At 47.1% G+C, this 20437-nt stretch overlaps 1 protein-coding gene across 1 annotated transcript in view; it reads left to right on the top strand.

The window, feature by feature from the left end:
- Positions 1-19367, top strand: part of SUSD5 (sushi domain containing 5) — a gene marked incomplete at its 5' end in the record, with an annotated part of 39181 nt that extends 19814 nt beyond the window's left edge. The window contains 2 exons of the mRNA XM_080671945.1: positions 5484-5672; positions 18057-19367. Coding sequence (XP_080528071.1) covers positions 5484-5672; positions 18057-19360 — 1493 coding nt within the window. The 3' untranslated portion in view covers positions 19361-19367. The remainder of the gene's footprint in view (positions 1-5483; positions 5673-18056) is intronic.
- Between the last annotated feature and the right edge of the window lie 1070 nt (positions 19368-20437).

Raw genomic sequence — 20437 nt, 5'->3', positions numbered from 1 at the left:
TTGATGTTTCTATCTCTCCCTCTCCCTACCTCTCTGAAATATATATATATATATATATATATATATATATATATATATATATATATATATATATATATATTATAATGAGAGATAAGATCTCTTATAAAATCTCATTCCTTGAAGGGAAAATAATAGAGATTGCTCTTTCCGCTGAAACCCAGCTCTTGAGACTCCCCAAACTCCAATCACTATCTGTGGAATAACTGACTGTAGCAGTAAAAAGGGCCCAAATGCAAGTTTTCCTAAAGAGGAGAATAGGCCCCGGTATATAGTCAGCTGTTTTCCATAGCTCCCTGGTGAGGTTAAAGGTGGGAAGGTTCCTGAAAGGAACTAATTCAAGTTGCAGCTGGCCTTGGGTGGTGGTTTTGGCACTCGGGTGGTTGGGCTAAGGCATGGAATTGGTATCTTGGAGCGTCTGAAGTCACACCACCTAAGAAGCAGAGTGTTTCCTGTCTCCAGCATTTGTGGGAAATCCAGAAACATAGGGTATGTGTGGCCAGACTTAGGAGCATCGCTGTGGTTTTTCTGAGCCAGACCAGGGGTGGGCAAACTTTTTGACTCGAGGGCCACAATGGGTTCTTAAAATGGAACGGAGGGCCGGAACAAAAGCATGGATGGAGTGTTTGTGTAAACTAATATAAATTCAAAGTAAAGGAGCGGAGGGGAGAGCAAGAGAACGGGATAGAACAGCCGGATCCGGCCCGCAGGCCGTAGTTTGCCCACGGCTGATTCTAGCCCACGCCATTCTGGAAATGACATCTGAGGGAGAAGGTCCCAGGAGTCTAAGGTGTAGATTTGGCCAGTTCTCCTTGACTCTGTTACCCTGCTCCTGGCTTTTCCTTCCAAAGAGTTGGTGTTGTGCTCCACAGATAGAGGATGGAAGTATTTCCTAGTCCTTTGCGAGTGAGTGTTTGATGAAGAGCCTACCGTTTCCTAAGCTGGATCTGGTACGAGTTGAAAAGACTGGGACATCCAACGTGAGCTGTAGGTGGCCGAGGATGTTGGAGAGAGAGAGAGACAGACAGAATCTTTTGCCCTGGAGACACCAGCTGGCCTTTGGCTCAAACTTATTTGACTGAGGCTCATGACCTTGGTCCATTCTTCTCAGAATGCCCTGCATCTCTGCTCAGTGGGGTGCCCCCGGCCTTGTGGCAAGGTTCCGATGGCTGCCTGTTCCTCCTTGCCACATGGAGGGGATAAATAGCTGATCTGGGCAACAGTCGAGGCAGTTTTGGTTAAAATAGAACATTCTGTGCTGACTTCCTAAAGCACAGCCACACCCTTCTTCATTCAAAATCTCTCCAGTTAAAGAACATGCAGAGCAATGGCTCTCTGAGAAAATGCCACCCAAACCACAAGCTGTGAGGCCAATCAGGTGATTTGAAGCACAAGTCCCGTTTTCTATTTTCATCCTTCCTTAGCATATCTTCCTGTAAGCAATATGCTGCTTAGGTAACTCGACTGCATAAGGACTAAAGGCTTCCCTTCCCAACAGATAAAAACTAGAAGAGGAAATTTGAACTTAATATTACTTCCTTTTTTGAAAAAGGTCTCTGTGCATCACTTTGGTGCAGCAATTCCACTTCTAGAAGTTTTTCCAAATGAAATAAGGTATGTACAAAAATGCCCATCTGAGCTGCCCATTGTAGCGCTGTTTATAACAGTGAAAACTTGGAACCATCATAAATGTCAGTGTAATGATTAAATAATGTGTGTGATAATGTAGCCTTTCAAAAGACTGAGGTAGTTTGTAGTTCTAATGTGGAAAGGCCGCTAAAATATTAGAGGGAAAATGACTTTGAGTTTCTGGTCTAGCCTGCAAGGAAAGAAATTGAATCAATAATTAATAACCTTCTAAAACAGAATGAGTTCACTGGTGAATTCTACCGAATATTGAAGGAAGAAATTACACCATTTCTCTACAATCTCTTCCTAACTCATCCTAGGAGGCCAGCATCACCCTAAGCTCAAAGTGAGAGAAAGACATTCTAAGAAAACTATAGACCAATACAAGTTAGCATAGATACAAAAATCTTCAACAAAATATTAGCCATTTGAATCCAACAATATAAAAAAAGACGTGCAGACCACAACCAAGTGGGACTTATCCCAGGTGTGCAAGGCTGGTTCAACATTTAAAAAAATCAATTGATGTAATCCGTCACATAAACGGGCTAAGGAGGAAGAAGCACACGAGCAGATTGATCGATGCAGAAAAAGCATTTGACAAAATCCAACATCCGTTATGGTAAAACTCACAGGCAACTAGGAAAAGAAGTTATCAACTTCTTCAACTTGATTAAGAATATTTACAAAACAGCCCTGACCGGTTTGGCTCAGTGGATAGAGCGTCAGCCTGCGGACTGAAGGGTCCTGGGTTCGATTCTGGTCAAGGGCATGTACCTTGGTTGCGGGCACATCCCCAGTGGGAGGTGTGCAGGAGGCAGCTGATCAATGTTTCTCTCTCATCGATGTTTCTAACTATCTATCCTCTCCCTTTCCTCTCTGTAAGAAATCAATAAAACATATTAAAAAAAAAAAAAAAAGAAGTCCTAGCTGGCTTGGCTCAGTGGATAGAGCATCGGCCTGCAGACTGAAGGGTCCCAGGTTCGATTCTGGCCAAGGGCACATGCCTGGGTTGCAGGCTCGGTCCCCAGTAGGGGGCGTGCAGGAGGCAACTAATCAATGATTCTCTCTCATCATTGATGTTTCTATCTCTCTCTCCTTCTCCCTTCCTCTCTGAAATCAATAAAGACATTTAAAAAAAAAAAGAAAAAAAAAAAGAAAAGAATATTTACCAAAACAAACAAAGAAACAAGAACTACAGCTGACATCATGCTTAATGGCGGGGGTGGGGTGGGGGGCGGATTTGAAGCTTACCCACTAAGATATTTTTTATATTTTAAATGGGATTGCTTCTCTCTGTAACTACTAGAGAATGCCCACTGGCTGCTTTGGGGCTGGAAGTCTGACCTGGTTAGCTCAGGCCCCAACTCTATAACCATTAACCTTTTCCCTCAATTAACATCAACAAACCTGTCATTTCACATGATGGGGCTGTGTTTAGATCTGTCCTATGGATCGCTGAGCCCGAGGGTCTCGCCTGAGCCGGGCGTGGCAGCTCCCGCTGATGTGGAAGGAGGAAGGCTTGGGCCTCCCCTCCCCCGCTTCTGGATTTCCTCACTGGCTGAAGCCTGGGGTGAGTCCCTTAGTGGCTGCCTCACAACCAGCCACAGATTTTTTTTTTAAATATATTTTATTGATTTTTTTACAGAGAGGAAGGGAGAGGGATAGAGAATGAAAAACATCGATGAGAGAGAATCATCGATCAGCTGCCTCCTGAACACCCCCTACTGGGGATGTGCCTGCAACAAAGTTACATGCCCTTGACCGGAATTGAACCTGGGACCCTTCAGTCCACAGGCCAACGCTCTATCCACTGAGCCAAACCGGTTAGGGCAGCCACAGATTTTTTAAAAGCAATTCACAAGTTTTAATACAAACCAGTCTACATTCATTTCTAAGAGGCTTATTTCCAGGAAGAAAACAAAAATTAAAAATATATATACACTATTGTCGATGAAAGAATATCCATCCTATAGAAACGTTTATAAGAGTTTATTTGAGCCAAATTTTTGAGGCTATGCCACAAAGCAACATCTCAATGGATGGAGAAAATGCTCAGGAGAATAGCAGCTTATTTTACACATGAGAATCAAAGAAGGAGACATAAAGGGAGTCATGTGAAATTCCTCAGTGGTAGATTAAGAGGGCGGGAGAAAGCCAACCGGGGAAATCTCTAGAAGTGGGTGAAAAGCAGAGTGGAGAAACACATACTTCTTTCACATTGGAGGTTTCAGCACGGGTAATAATTAACATTTACAGCACATAGAGATGGCATGCAGGGAACATGCTAACAGTGAGGGGTTCTGTGACCTGGTGGCCTTGTGCTCTGATGCCTGGGGCTGTGCCTCAAAGGGGCCTCGAAAAGAAAACTATTTGACATTTCAAAGGTATGTTATCCTCGATGCATAAGAACAATGGACAGGGCTCACTTAAGGGAAAGATTGGCCTTTGCTAAGGAAGCTGTGGGCCTGGGACGTGACTGCCCTCCACAGCCTGCCCAGGTAGGGATTTATGATCAGAACATCCTGTGTGGTTACTTTTGTTCACCGAGTTTGTGAGGCCTGCCACATGGGCTGCCCCTGAGCTTGTCAGGTTTATTGCAAAGTCCCTTTTGCATTCACGCCAGTAGAAACCTCACAGGAGAACTAGGGCAGGAAGTTAGACGGAGGCATGGGCTGTGTCCCCCAAGGTGGACTGTGGGGCCAGCTTGAGGGCAGGCATCGGAAGAAGTTCCAGGGCCAGGTGGGGACTCTTCTCCATCTTCAGATCCAAGAGTAGGGCTCCCCCACAGAATGAACCCAAATGTAAGCTGGATATTGGGTGATAATAATGTGTCGGCATTGGTTCGTCAATTGTAACAAGTGTATCACTCAGTATGGGATGCTGATAGCAGGTGAGGCTGTGCATGTGGAGGGGTAGCGACATAGGAACCATCTGTACTTTCTGTTCAGTTTTGCTGGGAACCTAAAAATGCTCTAATAATAGTTTGTTTTTTAAAAATGTGTGTTCTCAGTAACACATATATGATCCCATTTATGTGATCCACACACACACACACAGGTGGATAGATAGATATAGTTTTTTTTTTTGTGTGTGTGTGTGTGTGTGTGAGTGTGTGTTTGTATGTGTCTGTGTCTGTGTCTGTATGTATTTGTATATACCAACTGATCCCGGTGTTGCCATCAGGGCTGAGGTTGGAGGACGAAAGAGTACCCTACAGTCTGTAACATTTTAGCTTTTGACAATGAGAACCTACTCACTTATGTAAATAAGGCCAAAAAGTGGAGCTTGGCCCTAGCCAGTTTGGTTCCATGGATAGAGCTTCGGCCTGCAGACTGAAAGGTCCAGGGTTCAATTCTGGTCAAGGGCACATGCCTGGGTTGTGGGCTCGATCCCCATTGTGGGGCGTGCAGGAGGCAGCCGATCCATGATTCTCTCATCATTGATATTTCTCTCTCTCTCCCTCTCCCTTCCTCTCTGAAGTCAATAAAAAGGGGGGGGGGGGGCGCTTGCTGGTCTCTGGTTCCTCCTTTTCAAGGGGACATTACAGGGTGATGTTGCCTGGAACAGTAAAATACATATATGTATTACTGAGAACATACAGATTTTAAAAGCACAATTATTCATTCAACAAATATTTTTGAGTGCCTCGTCTGAGCCAGGCGTTCTTCCAGGCCCTGGGGTGCCAGGAGGTAGGGGAACCAGCCCCCATGATCCCAGTTCAGGGTGCAGGCAGCACCCAGGGAGGGGGAGAGTCGTCTTTTAAGTTTGTTTTCTCCCAAACTGCACAAGGTCTGCATAGTGTGGGGAAGCTAACTGTGATTCCTCCTCCTCAGAGAAGCCGTGTGGAGACCCGCCTTCGTTCCCACACACCATCCTGCAGGGACGCACCGGCCTGGAGATGGGGGATGAGCTGCTGTACGTGTGCGCCCCGGGCCACGTCACGGGCCACCGCGAGAGTGCCTTCACCTTGCTGTGTAACAGCTGTGGGGAGTGGTACGGCCTGGTGCAGGCCTGCGGGAAAGGTAAGCCGCCCCGGCCGGGCCTCCACCTGCCCTGACGTGGTGAGCAGAGCACGCTCAGACCTTTCTGCTGAGTTTGGGACCTGGTGGCATGGCCACAGGGGTGTTCCTGCAGCATTTCCAGCGCAGGGTAGCCACACCTGAGCGCCTCCTCTTTGGTGCTGGGGGTAACAGGGAATAAAGCCCTCTCTTCTTCTATAAGGACAGGGTTGACCTTGGGTTGACTTTCGGGCTTATCTCCCTGGGAACCCAACCAGATGGGATGCCAGCTGGGATTCCAAGCAACAACCTTATGGTAAACTGAGGCCTGATGGGAGGACCGGGCCGGGAGGACTGTCATGAACACAGGAGAGGAGCCGGGCTGTGGCTTCCCTGAGCGCGTGGTCCTTGGGACGGGGTGTGACCTTGTGGGGACCCTGACAAGAGCTCCTGGCTCTGTGGGGCACGGGGTTTGGAAACCAGGTGAGTCCACAGCCATGCGCGCAGATCCTATTCCCTGGCCCTGGAGCAGTCACAGGAGCGTCAGGGGTGGAGCAGAGAGAATCACTCCAGGACAGCTGGGTGCACTGCCCCCCATGACAAGCATTGCCTGCCGCTGCCCTTCAGCCGTGGGCTACCACCCGGCCCATAGGCTGTGGCAGCCATGTGGGTCCCAATATTTAGGTAAGACTGAAAAGGCTTCTGATGGGCATTGAACTGCCCAAACCGGATCAGATTGATTTGAATTGGTCATTCACATAACGTAGGGGTTCTTTTTTACATAAAACCTTCTTAATGAATGTGTTGCCAATATTCTCTCCCATTTCTTTTTCCTCTGGAGTGTCTCTTTTTTTAAAAAATATATTTTATTGATATTTTACAGAGAGGAAGGGAGAGGGATAGAGAGCTAGAAACATCAATGAGAGAGAAACATCGATCAGCTGCCTCCTGCACACCTTCCACTGGGGATGTGCCTTCAACCAAGGTACATGCCCTTGACTGGAATCGAACCCGGGACCCTTCAGTGCGCAGGCCGACGCTCTATCCACTGAGCCAAACCGGTTTCGGCTGGAGTGTCTCTTAATGAATAATTTTTTTATTATTATTGTCTACTTTGCCACTTCTCATATTTTCTGCGGATCATTACATTTTTTTCCTAGTCATTGGCAGACTGATACTTTAGTAAAATGAAATAATATAAAACTAAATTAAACAAAGATATTCAAAATATGAGCTCAATTTTTTGGTTAAATTAAAAGAATAAAATTCGCCTGTCACGTTGTTTTTAAAAGCCTCTAGAAACTTCCTCTCAATGTATCCACTTGCCTTGTTGTGTACCAGTAACAAAAGGATACCAACTGGGACAAGTTCTAGAAGCATGAGTTGAGCGATCTTCTAGCACTTTCCTTTGTGGCAGGCAGGAGCTCCTCGTCAGTTCTGATCCTTCACCTGTGTCAGAAAACCAGGCGGCAGGCCCAGCCCGAGTTCCTGTTTGTTGCATCACCTCAAAGCGCACCCATACTCACCCCAAGATGGTTCACGAACTGGCTTTCTTCTGGTCAGGCACCAAGGCCACACCATCCCTGAGCCACACCTACCAGCCAAATGACATGTTTACTGGCCCCAGTAGAGCGCGAACTAAATGCGGGTTTTGTGTGTCTGAAATGGTGTTTATTTTCTCACTGCAAAGCAGAGTTGTTAGAGCTTTCAGCTGCTGGGCAGGAATCTTGGTTTCCACACTTGGCTGAGTATACAGACCGTTACAGTTTTCAATACTCTGTAGGTTTAACAGTTAACGTCTTCGTGTTATTATAAGCAGTGTGTGTGTGTGTATGTGTATGTGTGTGTGTGTGTGTGTGTGTGTGTGTGTATGAGACAAGAATATCACCAGGTATTTCACTCCATTTTGCATGCATTTTTCCAGGGAACATCACCTTGTTTGATTAGGCAACTGTTTGAAATTGGAGGAAAGTCATCTTGGGAGAGTGGGTCAAACAAGGGCTTTGCAGTTGGACTCACCTGGGTTTGGATAACAACATTCCTGGTACCGGCCGATTGGCTGTTCCTTCATTCACTCACCCTACATCCCTTCACTTGGCAGAGTCCTCGTTGCTGTGTATGCAAAGTTGGGCTCAAGTGCCCCAACCCTAAAGAAAACTCTAGTAACCGGCTGCCTCAAAGGAGACAGAAAAGCAGCAGACGATGAAGTAGAAGGGAGGGGAGGGGTCGCAGAAGGCGACATTTTTAAAGGAAGTATGTGTTGGCAGGCGGAAGAAGTGCTCAACGACCTTTGGCTTCACAGTCTGAGAAGGTCCAGGCGGCCTCGTGCTTTCAGTGAGTGTATGGGGAGCGGGCCGCACTGCGGTGAGTACGGGAGCGAGGGAGAGTAGGGAAGAGAGCCAAGGGCAGACACCCCATTCTGGAATGTCTGCTATCCATGAAGAGAACCAGGAAAGAGACAAATATTACACCTGGAAGGGGACTGAGGGGCCAAAGAGGTCGTGGGAGTTGGTTTTGTTCGCTTTATAAGATGAGAGAGACTTAAGGTTATTTCAATGACAACGGGAAGGTTTGGAAGGGAAGGGGACACTGAACCATTTCCTTGACTTCCCTGAGCCTTAATGCGCTCCTGTGAAAAAATGGATACTGTTTTTCACCAAGAGCCACCCCCATGAGGTTCCTGCAAGTACAGCACTTAGAACGGGACCTGGGAACTGGTGTGGGCTCAATGAATGTTCGTTCTCTCCTTTCACTCTCAGGCTGACCATGGAGGGTGCACTGGCCTGGGAGAGGGGGCGTGGGCAGGACACCAACAGCATCCACTAGAGTGGAGAACTGAGTCGTTCCATCATTTCAGTGGAGCACGGGTTTTACAAAAATCCATTAGCCAGGTGGAGCCTGCCTGAATGAGCTTGCTGAAATTTAGACTTCATAATGACGAGCAGGAATGAACCCATAGGGGCACCCACACCTGGGTGGTGGTTGAGTGGATTGTGGAGGAGGGGCCTCAGCCACACAGCCCGGGCTGTATGTCCACCACCACATCAAGGTCCAGCCTGAGGTGGGACTTTTTTAGCCTTGACCATTAACCTAAGTGTCTGAGGACTTACTTCACTGCCAACTTCTCCCCTCTCTGGGTTAGTATTTCTCTAGCTTTGGTTCCTAGAGTCTGAGTCTGATTCTAGCCATTTGGTTTTCCATTCTCCGGTCCAAATCCATGCATCTTCTTGATTTCCACGCCCAGGTGGGCAGCACGGAATGTCTGTCTTACCTCTCCAGTGTTCTCAGTATCTAACTAGAATGGGTTGCTGCTCTGATTACAGAAAAATCAGATGCTTTGCCCCTTAAGCATGGATGCAGCAGACTTCCATGCTGTGTTTGGATTTCTTTGGGCGTCTTACTGTTGCCAAGTTCCATTTCCATCTTCAAGGCCGCGTTTCCTCTCTGGCTGCGTGCACCCTAAGATGAGTCTCTGATTTCCCAGCATCCGAAGTGGCCACATAATCTCAGCATCAGTGCCCACAGGAGTCCCGCTTGCAACCTTCCTAAGGAGCTGGCGTGGTCCCTTGGCATCCTGGCTACCCCCGGGACCACCCTCCTGGCCTCACGTGGGTTCAACACTCCTGCTCTCTCCTGAACTCAGGGGTCCTGTGGCCTCGGCCCCGCGCTGGCGGGGAGGCTCTGTATCCCATCTTAGTGGTTGGGGTGGGAGAGAACAGGAGCATCAGACAGACAGCCCAGGAGTGAGAGACTCATAGGCTCTTCCTCTATGATCTGCTCTGTTCTTTCTTCAAAACTCGCCCTGACAAAGGCTCCGAAAGGCCTTTAAGATCTTCCACCCCAAGCCCCATGGCTTCTGTTTGCACTTCCTAGTCTGTAATGTCAGGAAAGTGAGTGACATCTCACTGACCAGCCCCACTACCTCTGAGCTCAACAGCAAATAGGTCTGTCGCAGCTGTGGAAACGGGGCACCTTCCCCAGTGAGGCCCCGAGGAAAGAGTGGTCATCAACCAGCCAGACGCGCCCAGGCCATCTCTGTCCTGGGACTTGGTTGTTGTTCTGTTCTTGAACAGCTCTGTTGAGGTGTAATTGGCACCCAGTAGACTGTACCCATGTATAGAAGTCTCTGGTTCTCTGTGTAACCCAGGGAACCACCACCACAGCCAAACCAAAGACCATCCCCACCCTCCCCGGCCTCCCGTGCCCCTTTCTAGGAGAGGAGCCTTACACACTTGACTTCTCCTTTAATCTTTACAAGTAGAAACGGCTTGTTCCAATTTACAGGTGGGGAAACCGAGGCACGGGACAGGTCAGTGACTTGCCTGCGTCACACAGCCAGAGAGAAGCAGAGCCGGGACCGAACACCAGGCAGGTCCCACTCCAACATCTGCATTGTGTCTGTGCTCCCGCCAGGGGCGTCTAAACCTCGGCTCGCCCTGCGAACCGGTCGTTCCCTCAGAGAGTTCCTCTGCTTTCTCTGTCGTTTCTAAAGCTTTTCTTTTGTTTCCTTAAATCACCTCCAGTTTCTATTTTTCTTCATCTCTTGGACTTGACTTCCTTCGCAGAATAAAACATGAGACTGGAGCCGAATTCAGACTTTCCTTGTCAATATTGCCATATTTGTCCAGAGCCTCATCGAGCCAGTGGTTATTTCTGGCTTGTCTGGTTGACTTTTTCAAAATTACTATTTTTAAAGGCTGTGTAGCCAAGACCAGAGAGAGAGAGAGAAAAAAAAAAGAAGGTCCTTGTGGGCTTCCAGCAATGCCACAGCATGAAGAGAGATGACGGGCCCAGGAGCATGCCAGCCTCTGGCTCCGTGGACCTCACCCCTGACCCGGGAACGCCCGGATGGAAAACGCGGGCAGCGCCCAGTGAGCCTTCTCCCCTCGCCCCTGAGCTCTGTCTCTCTGTGTCCTCTGTTTTCCTGAAGGTGGAAACACACAGGGGACGGCCTGGGTTTTGCCAAGAGAACCCACGAAGTTTACATTTCCTGGACCTGTTGGTCTAACTCACTAGGCCCCGTGTCGTGTTCGCACAGGTTTCAGGGAGAGGCAGGGGAGGGGAGGGGAGGGCAGGGGAGGGGAGGGGAGAGCTGGAAGGGTCGCCGGGGGATTAAGGAGAGTGGGGAGACCCAGGAAAGCCAGGGGAGCGGAGAGAGAAAGCACCTCCGCTGGCCAGGAGCTGGGCTCCTGCATCTGGTGGGTGGAGTTTCACTGTTGGTTGAAATTAAGTGAGTAACAAACTTGACTGTCACTCATGAGGAGAAAAACAGGCTTGGGACACTTTTTCATGAGCAGACTATTTATAAACACTCGGTGTCCTTGTCTTCATTTGAGGTGTGGGGAAAACTGACATCGTGAGTGAGAGCCTGTTTCTGAGCCAGAACGTTGACTTGTGAACCTGGGGAGATCAGCAGAGCTTAGCTCGGGGTCCAGGGCTGCCATCCAGAGATGCTTTTGGCTCAGGGAGCTGTAGGGGCAAAACTTCCAGACAACAGACAGACAAACATACACACACCCTGAGCTCAGACTGACTGTGAGGGTCCTCCCCATAGCCAGTGGGCTAACCTTCCCCAGATTCTCAGCTCTAACCTTATATGTGAGGCCAATGTTTCCTGCACGAGGGAGGAAAATATGGTTCATGTCCTGCCCATAGTCCAGGTACCTTCTGACTCTGACATATTAAAGCTCATGGGATGGGTGGCATGAGAGAAGCAATTTAGCAGGCAGGGGTTCTGTTCAAAACTAGAACTAAGGGGTCCTTTACTATTCTTTGCTACTATCACAAAGCAAATAATGCCCCAGCTGATGGACTCCCAGACTGAATCAAGCTGTATCAAAACTCATGCACCTTTTTTAAAAATATATATTTTATTGATTTTTTACAGAGAGGAAGGGAGAGGGATAGAGAGTTAGAAACATCAATGAAAGAGAAAGATCAATCAGCTGCCTCCTGCACACCTCCTACTGGGGATGTGCCTGCAACCAAGGTACATGCCCTTGACCGAAATGGAACCTGGGACCCTTGAGTCCGCAGGCTGACGCTCTATCCACTGAGCCAAACCGGTTAGGGCCTCATGCACCTTTCCACTCACTCATTCATTCATTCATTCATTCATTCAGCAGACAGGTCCCAAGCACCAGGCTGTGTGCTGGGAACACAAGGCAGAGGGGACATGTCCCTGTTCTCAGTTCCCCGGGCAGGGGAGCTGGGCAGGTGTGCAGTGAGAGCAGGGTGGCGTGTCAAGTGCCAGGTCACTGCCAGCACAGATGGGTACTGTCCCCATAGTTCCGGCGAGTAACACATTCCTCCCAAATGAGACCATTTAAGATCTATGTGTCAAGCATCAAAGTCTAGTTTGGTTTAACCCTGTCCGTGTAAAGGTAAGAAGTGTCCCTGAAATATCCTTAGCTAATCCTCATATCATAAATACCTTTTACTTTACCCAGGACAGCCCATTTCTAGTGGTTATCATCGTAGTTATCAGGCCACTATGGTCACCAATAGAAAGCCTTTTTAGCTATTCAGGGTGCTCATTAGCAAAGCAATGGTTTTGATCAAGATACAGGTAATAGCCCTGGCCAGTTTGGCTCAGTGGATAGAGTGTTGGCCTGCAGACTGAAAGGTTCCGGGTTTGATTCTGGTCAGGGGCACATGCCTGGGTTGTGGGCTTGATCCCCAGTAGAGGGCATGCAGGAGGCAGCCGATCGATAATTCTCTCTCATCATTGATGTTTCTATCTCTCTCTCCCTCTCCCTTCCTCTCTGAAATCAATAAAAACATATTTTTTTTTAAAAAAAGATACAGGTAATAGAAGCACTTGTAGTAGCCACGTCTAGAGAATGTGTTTCCTGATGAAATGCTTTCCCCTCCTCAATTGTAAATTCTTATTTGGTAGCAACTGGTTTACAGCTTAAGGGCAGTAACACACACAATATCACACAGTGGATTCTTGAAACATTTCAAAGTACAAACATTCTAAGAAAAATGAATGCCTACTATCTTTATAATTGAATGACATCTTAACAAAGTATAATATTGTTGAATTTCCTTTCCCTCAAAGATTACAGACATTGTTCTTCTGTCTTCTATTGAATGCTGAGAAATTATAGGCACGCCTGATTTAATTTTTGTTCTTGCTCATGATCTGCCTTTTCTGCCTGGTTATCAGTTGAATTATTCCTTTAAACTTGAGGATTCAGTAGCTAAATTCTGTGTCCATTTTTACTGGAACATAGTGTGTGTTTTTATCGTTTGTTTAAATTTTTAAGAGTAACATAAATATAGAATGTTTCAAAAATCAAAGGTTATAGACCTCATCGAATTATCATATCATAAACACATCCAGATAAAAGAAAAGGTAAAATAGGCCCCACTTTTTAAAAAATATATTTTTATTGATTTCAGAGAGGAAGGGAGAGGGGCAGAGAGATAGAAACATCAATGATGAGAGAGAATCATTGATTGGCTGCCTCCTTCACGCCCCCTACTGGGGATCGAGCCTGCAACCCGGGCATGTGCCTTTGACCAGAATCAAACCTGGGACCCTTCAGTCCACAGTCCGACACTCTATCCACTGAGCCAAACAAGCTAGGGCAGGCCCCACTTCTTGAAGTCCAGAGCTACATAATCACATTACAAAAGGACTTAATGTGGGGGAGAGCGGAGAATTGTGGCCATTTTTAAAATCAGTCTACCACAACCAGTCAGAGAAACCACATGAAACAATCCAACCACATTATCTTAAAGTCAAAGATTTAAGTCATGGCTTTGAATCTCCCTCTGGATTCAAGATGACTTGTCTATATATACTGGTAAATCTTAGAGAAAAGTTTTGTGATAGTGGCTTTTGTTTTATTTTTTGCTGTGTTTTTAAGAAAGGGAGGTGCTTCCAGGCAAAACCTAATGTTTACTCAGCAGGATGGGTAAGAACTTGTGCACACCAAAGCTTTGCAATTCCACCTGACAGTCTCAAGAGCATGGGTTCTGTACCACATGATCCGTGGGGCAGGGACTGTTTGTCCTATTCACCAGTGATCTCGAGCCCCATCAGACACACAGTGGGCACTCAGTGAGGTTTGTTGGAAGAGGGAGCAGATGAATGCAGTGCTTGGAATGATGGTGGCACAGAGAACGAGGCAGTGACACACAGTGAGTGTGCAGGAGGGCAGCCTGCCCGAGCCCTGGGACCCGCATTTGAATTCTATGAGACCTAAGAATGGTCCAGCCGTCTGAGGTGGCTCATGTCTGGGGGTTGTGAACAGGACATCATGGGGTGGAAGGGTTTCCTGAAATGATAACTGGGCTTTTTTTTTTGAGCATAAAACATACATGCATTTTACATTTATCAGAAGTGTTTGCTCTTTAGCCACTGTTTCTTTTTTGACTGAGGACACAAGTAAAGTGAACGGGCTTAAATTCCAGGAGCAGATTAGAAAGGATTTTTTTTTTAAATATATATATTTTATTGATTCTTTACAGAGAGGAAGGGAGAGGGATAGAGAGCTGGAAACATCAATGAGAGAGAAACACCGACCAGCTGCCTCCTGCACACCCCCCACTGGGGATGTGCCCGCAACCAAGGTACATGCCCTTGACCGGAATCGAACCTGCGACCCCTGAGTCCGCAGGCCGATGCTCTATCCACTGAGCCAAACCGGTCAGGGCTAGAAAGGATTTTAAATGTTGTTTATAACTCTGCAAGTCATCAAATAAGCACTATGGAGTCTTATTAGTGTAATGAACCTGACAAGCGCAGGAAGGGGGGTAGGGTGGTACATGGCAAGCTCAGTGACCAAAAGTAACCAACCACACAGGATGTTCTGATCATAAATCCCTAACTGGGCAGGTCACGGCGGGTAGTCCCCTCCCAGGCCTACAGCTTCCTTAGCAAAGGTCAGTCTTGCCCTGAAGTGAGCCCTGTACATATTTCTTATGCATCGAGGATAACATACCTTTGAAATGACAGAGTGATTTTCTTTTCTAGACCCCTCAGGGCACATGAGCAGGCACCAGAGCACAGAACCCCTCACTGTTATCTCGTTCCCCCGCATACCATCTCTACCTGCAGTAAATGTTAGTTATTAACTAAGGATGCGCTTCTCCATTTCACTTTTTACCCAGTTCTAGAGACTTCCCTGCTTTGCCTTCTCCAGCCTCCTTAATCTGCCACCGATGGATTTCATGTAACCCTCTCTAAGCCTTCTCCTCCGATTCTAAAGTGTAAAATAAGCTGCAACACTGCCATTCTATGGGCCACCTTCTCAGCCTGTTGAGATCTTGCTTCCGGGCATGTCCTCAAAATTTTGGCTCAGATAGCCCCTTGTGAAACTTTTCTATAGGTTTGGACATTCTTTTGCTGACATTTGAAATAAGCCAAATGCCCACGAACGTGCCACACGATGCCTCAGCATTCCCCCCAGACCTTGGTTCCAGAGCCCTTTACACTCTGTGCTTTCCAAGGTGCAAAGTGAAGTGGGAAAAATTAAGCTCTGTTTCTGCCCACAGAACACTTCTGACACCAAAAATGTGCATCTGAGGGGGAAGGTTGGGGTCTCACACTAACAACCAATTCTCCAAGTCTCCCGACAGTAGCCGGGTGTCCTACAACTGAATTGAATTCTAACATTAACTACCTATAGCCTCAACTTCAGACATCAACCGCAAGTCCGGGGCCTCCCATATTGCTGACTGACTGGCTCTAAATTGCGGGTTCTCATCACCCCCTCTTCAGGCTCCATAATTTGCTAGCATGGCTCACAGAATAATGACCAGCTTATTAGAAAGGATACAGAGGAAGAGGTACACAGGGAGAGGTCTGGAAGGATCCAGAGCACAGGAGCTCCTGTCCCTGTGAAGCTGGGGTGAGTCACCCTCCTGGCACATGGATGCATTCACCAACCTGGAGCTCTCCCAACCCTGTGGTTTCTGGGTTTCCATGGAAGTTTCATTACATAGGCATGATGGATGAAATCGCGGCCCTTGGGAGTGAACTCAGTCTCCAGCTCCTCCCTCCTCCCCGGAGTTTAGGGAACGGGGCTGATAGTTCCAACTCTCTAATCACATGGTTGGTTCCTCTGACAACCAGCCCCCCACCATCCTGAAGCTATCGAGGGGCCCACTAAGTCACCTCATTAACGTAAACTCCTCTATGGTGAAGAAGCTTGTTATGAATAACAAAAGTTGTTCTTATCACCCTTATCCCTCAGGAAATTCCAAGGTTTTTAGGGGCCCTAATGCCAGGAACCAGGGGCAAAGACACATCTATATTTCTTATATCCCAATATCCTAGGGAGCGTTTCTGTTGTAATAGTTAAGTACGTCTTCCTGTGGAACTTGACTTGTAAAGACCACAGAGAATGGGAAAGCCCAGCAGGCTGCTCTCTTCTGAGGACACAGCGTCCTGAGCCTTCCTGAGCCGCTGGCCTTACTTTCTGAGCCTCCTGACTGTGGGGCCTCCGTTCATGCCTACTCAGGGGATTCAGAAGACTTCACAGCATAGTCTTAAAAGAGCAAATCAAAAGGCACATTTTTACTTAATTACAACATACACATTACAAGGGAATGACCAATAAATTATCAGAAAATAAACAAGAAATGTTTGCCACCACACAGGTCAAGAAGTAGAACGAATGTTGCCAGCAACCCCAAAGCCCTGCTCATGCCCAGACTCAGTCATCACCCCTCTCTCCTATACCACCATCCTGACTTCGAACCTCATAGAGTAGGTTTGTCTATTTTTGAACTTTATGTAAATAGAATCACCCAGAATGTGTTCTTTTGTGCCTGCCTTCTTCTGTTCAACATTGCGGCTGAGAGAGTCATCCGTGCCCTTGTCCGCGTGGTGGTTGGTTCACGTTCATTGTGTGAATAAAGGGTGGGGCAGAAGTAGGTTTACAGTGGTGAGTATGCACAACCGAGTTTTGTATTCGTGTATTAGTTTCCATACAAACAACTGCAAACCTCCTTTGCCCCACCCTTCTACAACGGTGTACATGTCAGGCCTGCAGCTAGTGGACATTTGAATTGTTCCCAGGTTTTGGTTATTATGCACATTCTTGTGCCGGTCTTTCGGTACCCATGTGCACACATTGCTGTTGAGCGTATATTCAGTAGTGGAGTTGTTGTGCCACAGAGCACACATATGTTCCATTTCAGCAGCCCAGTTTCCCGTAACAATTGTTCCAATTCCCACTCCCACCGACGGTGCCGCGCATCCTTGTCAGCCTGATGAATTTTGGCCATTCTGGTGCTATGTAATGGTATCTCATTATGGCTGTAATTAGCATTTCTCTATTACGATGGGGGTTGAGCGTCTTTACATGTTTAATGTCTGTTTAGAGTTCTTTTTTGTGCCAATTCAAGTATCTTGCCAACTTTGCGAAGGTTTCTCTGTCCATTTATTACACATTTGTAGGAACTCTTTATACATTCTGGATTCAAACCTTTGAGGATTATATGTATTGCAAATATCTTCAACTCTGTGACTTGCCCTTTGACTCCCTTCCTGGTGGCTTTGGTGAACAAGAAGTTCATAAAGTTAATGTAATCCTGTTATCAATTTTTGGGCCAATACCACAGTCCTAAAAAGTACTCCAGTTTTATAGTAAACCTGGAAATCTTGTAGTGTACATCCTCCAGCTTTTCTCTTCTTTTTCAAGAATACCTTGTCAACTCTTGGCCTTTTACATTTCCATAAATTTTAATATCAGCTTGTTACTCTCACAGATTTATTAGGATTGTATTAAATCTAGATAGATCAATTTGGACAGACTTGATAACACTTTGAGCCTTCCATTACATGGACATGGTCCATCCCCTCATTTATTCAGGTCCTCTTTAATTTTGCTCAGCAGTATTTTGTGCCATTAGAAATATTGCACATCTTTTGTTAGATTTATTCCTAGATGTTTGATCTTTTTTTTTTTTTTTGCTGTGCTCTTTTAATTTTATTATATATATATATATATATATATATATATATATATATATATATTAATTGTTTGAAGTATTAAAAATAGTAGTACATAGGTCTCTTTTTTTCCCCCATTGACCTCCCCCCACCCTCCCCTTCCCCCCAGTACATGCCTTTTGTTTGATCTTTTTTAACGCTATGGCAAGTGGCATCTTTTTACATTTTTGTTTTCTGTTTATTGATGGTATAGAGAAATACAACTGATATTTTATATGGACTATAGACCCATTGTTCTTGATAAAGTCACATACTAATTATAACAGCTTTTATATGTAGATTCTTTGGGTTAATCTGTCATACACAGTCCTATCATCTGTGAATGACAGTTTTATTTCATCTGTCTCAATCCCTATCCTTTTTATTTCCCTTTCTCATGTTCTACACGGGCTCTGTGACCTTGGACCTAACACAGTTTTCCCTCCCTTTCCTTCCAGATGAGGCTGAGGCACATATTGACTATGAAGATAATTTCCCCGATGACAGGTCTGTGTCATTCCGAGAGCTCATGGAGGATTCCCGGACAGAGGCCGAGGAGAACAAGGGTCAAGGAGAAGCCCCCGAGGAGGCCCCAAAACAGGACCATCTGGTCTCCATTTCTGCAGGGAGAGAAAACATAGCCCAGGATACAGCCTTTGTGCCAACGACAGGCTTGCCCAGCGCGGGGAGCAGCGTTCCCACAGACCTGCCAGGATCGGTACTGAAAGGGAAGTACTTGTTCTGGCTTCCTGCTGAGACCTTCCACAAGCTTGAGCTGGAAAAGGAGATGGATGATGACACCAAAAAGCAGCTTCCTGCTGGAGACAACCACAGTGGCATAACGTTGGGCCCAGGTGAACCTGAAACCAAGGTGACCTATAGCAGCACTGGTGGACCCTCGGGGCCATATGTAGGCAGGAATGATAGCAAGGCAGGGGACCCGATGGTGAGCAGCAGCGACGAGTCCTGGTTAGACGGCTACCCTGTGACCGATGGGGCTTGGAGGAAGACAGAGGCAGAAGAGGGGGAAGTGGAAGAAGATGGGGACAAGGGGGATGGGTCAGTAGGGCTGGAAGAATGTGCTCTATTTACTTCGCATCAGCCTGTTCTTGTGGAGGTTCATAAGCCCAGGAGTACCACCCTCACACCAAATGAGGACACGACCCACAGTTCAGTTCTTCCATCTCAAACCCTAGATGCAGAAGCTTCTGCTCTCAGACCCAAGGGTGTGTCTGAAACCGAGGGTTCCAGCAAGGGAGATGGAGGCTTGACCAGGTACCAGCCCACTGTCCCTTGGAGGTTTGCCATAGAGAAGTCTCCTGTGGCCACCTTACCCTATGAACTCACCAGCTCTACCCTGGAGACAGTAACAACTGCTGTCCCAAAGACGCCCAACCACATTCCCTCAACTACCATGGCAGCCAGCCAGGTTCCCATGGAAACCACGGCTCCCGAGGTCCAGGATAACTTCCCATACCTGCTGTCAGAGGACTTCTTGGGACAGGAAGGCCCTGGTCCAGGTGCAACTGAGGAGCTTCTTCCAACCATGGAGCCATGTGTAGGAGGTGAGTGTCCCAGCTTCAGCAGAGGCCCCATCATCGCCACGATCGTCACCGTCCTGTGCCTGCTGCTGCTCCTGGCAGGCGTGGCGGCCGTGTGGGGCTACCGCAGGTGCCAGCACAAGAGCTCCGTGTACAAGCTGAACGTTGGCCAGCGGCAGGCTCGGCACTACCACCAGCAGATTGAGATGGAAAAGGTCTAGCCACCTTCAGCGTGGGCTCTCCCAAAGCCACTTGGTAGGCAAACGGACTGTGACACATCACATTGGTAAACACTGATCGTGCACTAGCGCATGAAACAGGTGGACGAGGGCTTGCCTTTTGCTCTCAGGTCTTTGCTTTCTAGGCTGAGAAGTACCTCTGAGGTACCTGGCAGGACAGCTTTGATGGCGTCAGCACACACATCAGTATCTCCTCAGCCATCTGCCCTGGAATGAATCACACTCATCCCCAGACCTGGGCTTGGGCCCTAATTCCACCATGAGATCAACACTCACTTCTTGCTTCATCACACTATTGTCTTCTTTTCAAGAAACAAAATGACTGCCTCCCTGACCTGAAATTTTCGCAATAGGCATAATAAATGGAGCATTTGAGAGCAGTGTCATTTAGGATACAGATATTGAAGTGGTGGGAATGGGATATAGAAGAATAATGGATTATTTCCTTTTAATGTGATGTTGCTGAGGGCAAATGAGCTAAGAACCAGGACATAGTCTGAAAGCTTTGAGACTTTGTTTGTTTGTTGAAATTGGAGAGAATTAAGACTGATATTTTGTTGGAGATGGGGAAGAGGAAGGTGAGCAGTGGCCGGATACACATCCATGTCTATTCCCTCCATTCTGTGGGACAGCCCATCGTGTTTTAAAAAATAAGGTCAGCTTTGTACCGGTAAGCACTATTTCCTCTCGGAAATGGCATAGTTGTCCTTGACCGGTCTGTGCCTAGGAATGTCTTAGAATTTTTGCCAGGACTAACAGAGCTCAGTCCTTGGTTTCCTCTCTCCGGATTAGCCATTTCTCTGAACTCCAGTAAAAGGGAATGACATGGGAGGGGAGAAAAGTTTTAAGAGGGCTAAGGACTAGGCTATCAGGTGTGGATACCTACTTGATGGAGAAACGTAGGAACTGAAAATGTGAAATGACCTGTGCCCATCTGTTCTTCACTCTGTTGTGACAATTGTGAGCTCCATGGAAACAGCATGAGCCCAGGACGGATTCATCTGGCTGTAGAGCCACCCGTTTCATAGCATCCAGATCATCTTCTGGTGGCTCAGCAAG

The sequence above is a fragment of the Plecotus auritus genome (genome assembly GCF_963455305.1).
Source record: "Plecotus auritus genome assembly, chromosome: 6".
In the NCBI taxonomy this organism is placed as follows: domain Eukaryota; kingdom Metazoa; phylum Chordata; class Mammalia; order Chiroptera; family Vespertilionidae; genus Plecotus; species Plecotus auritus.
Note: the sequence above shows the minus strand (reverse complement) of the source record. Positions and strands in the feature narration are given on the sequence as shown.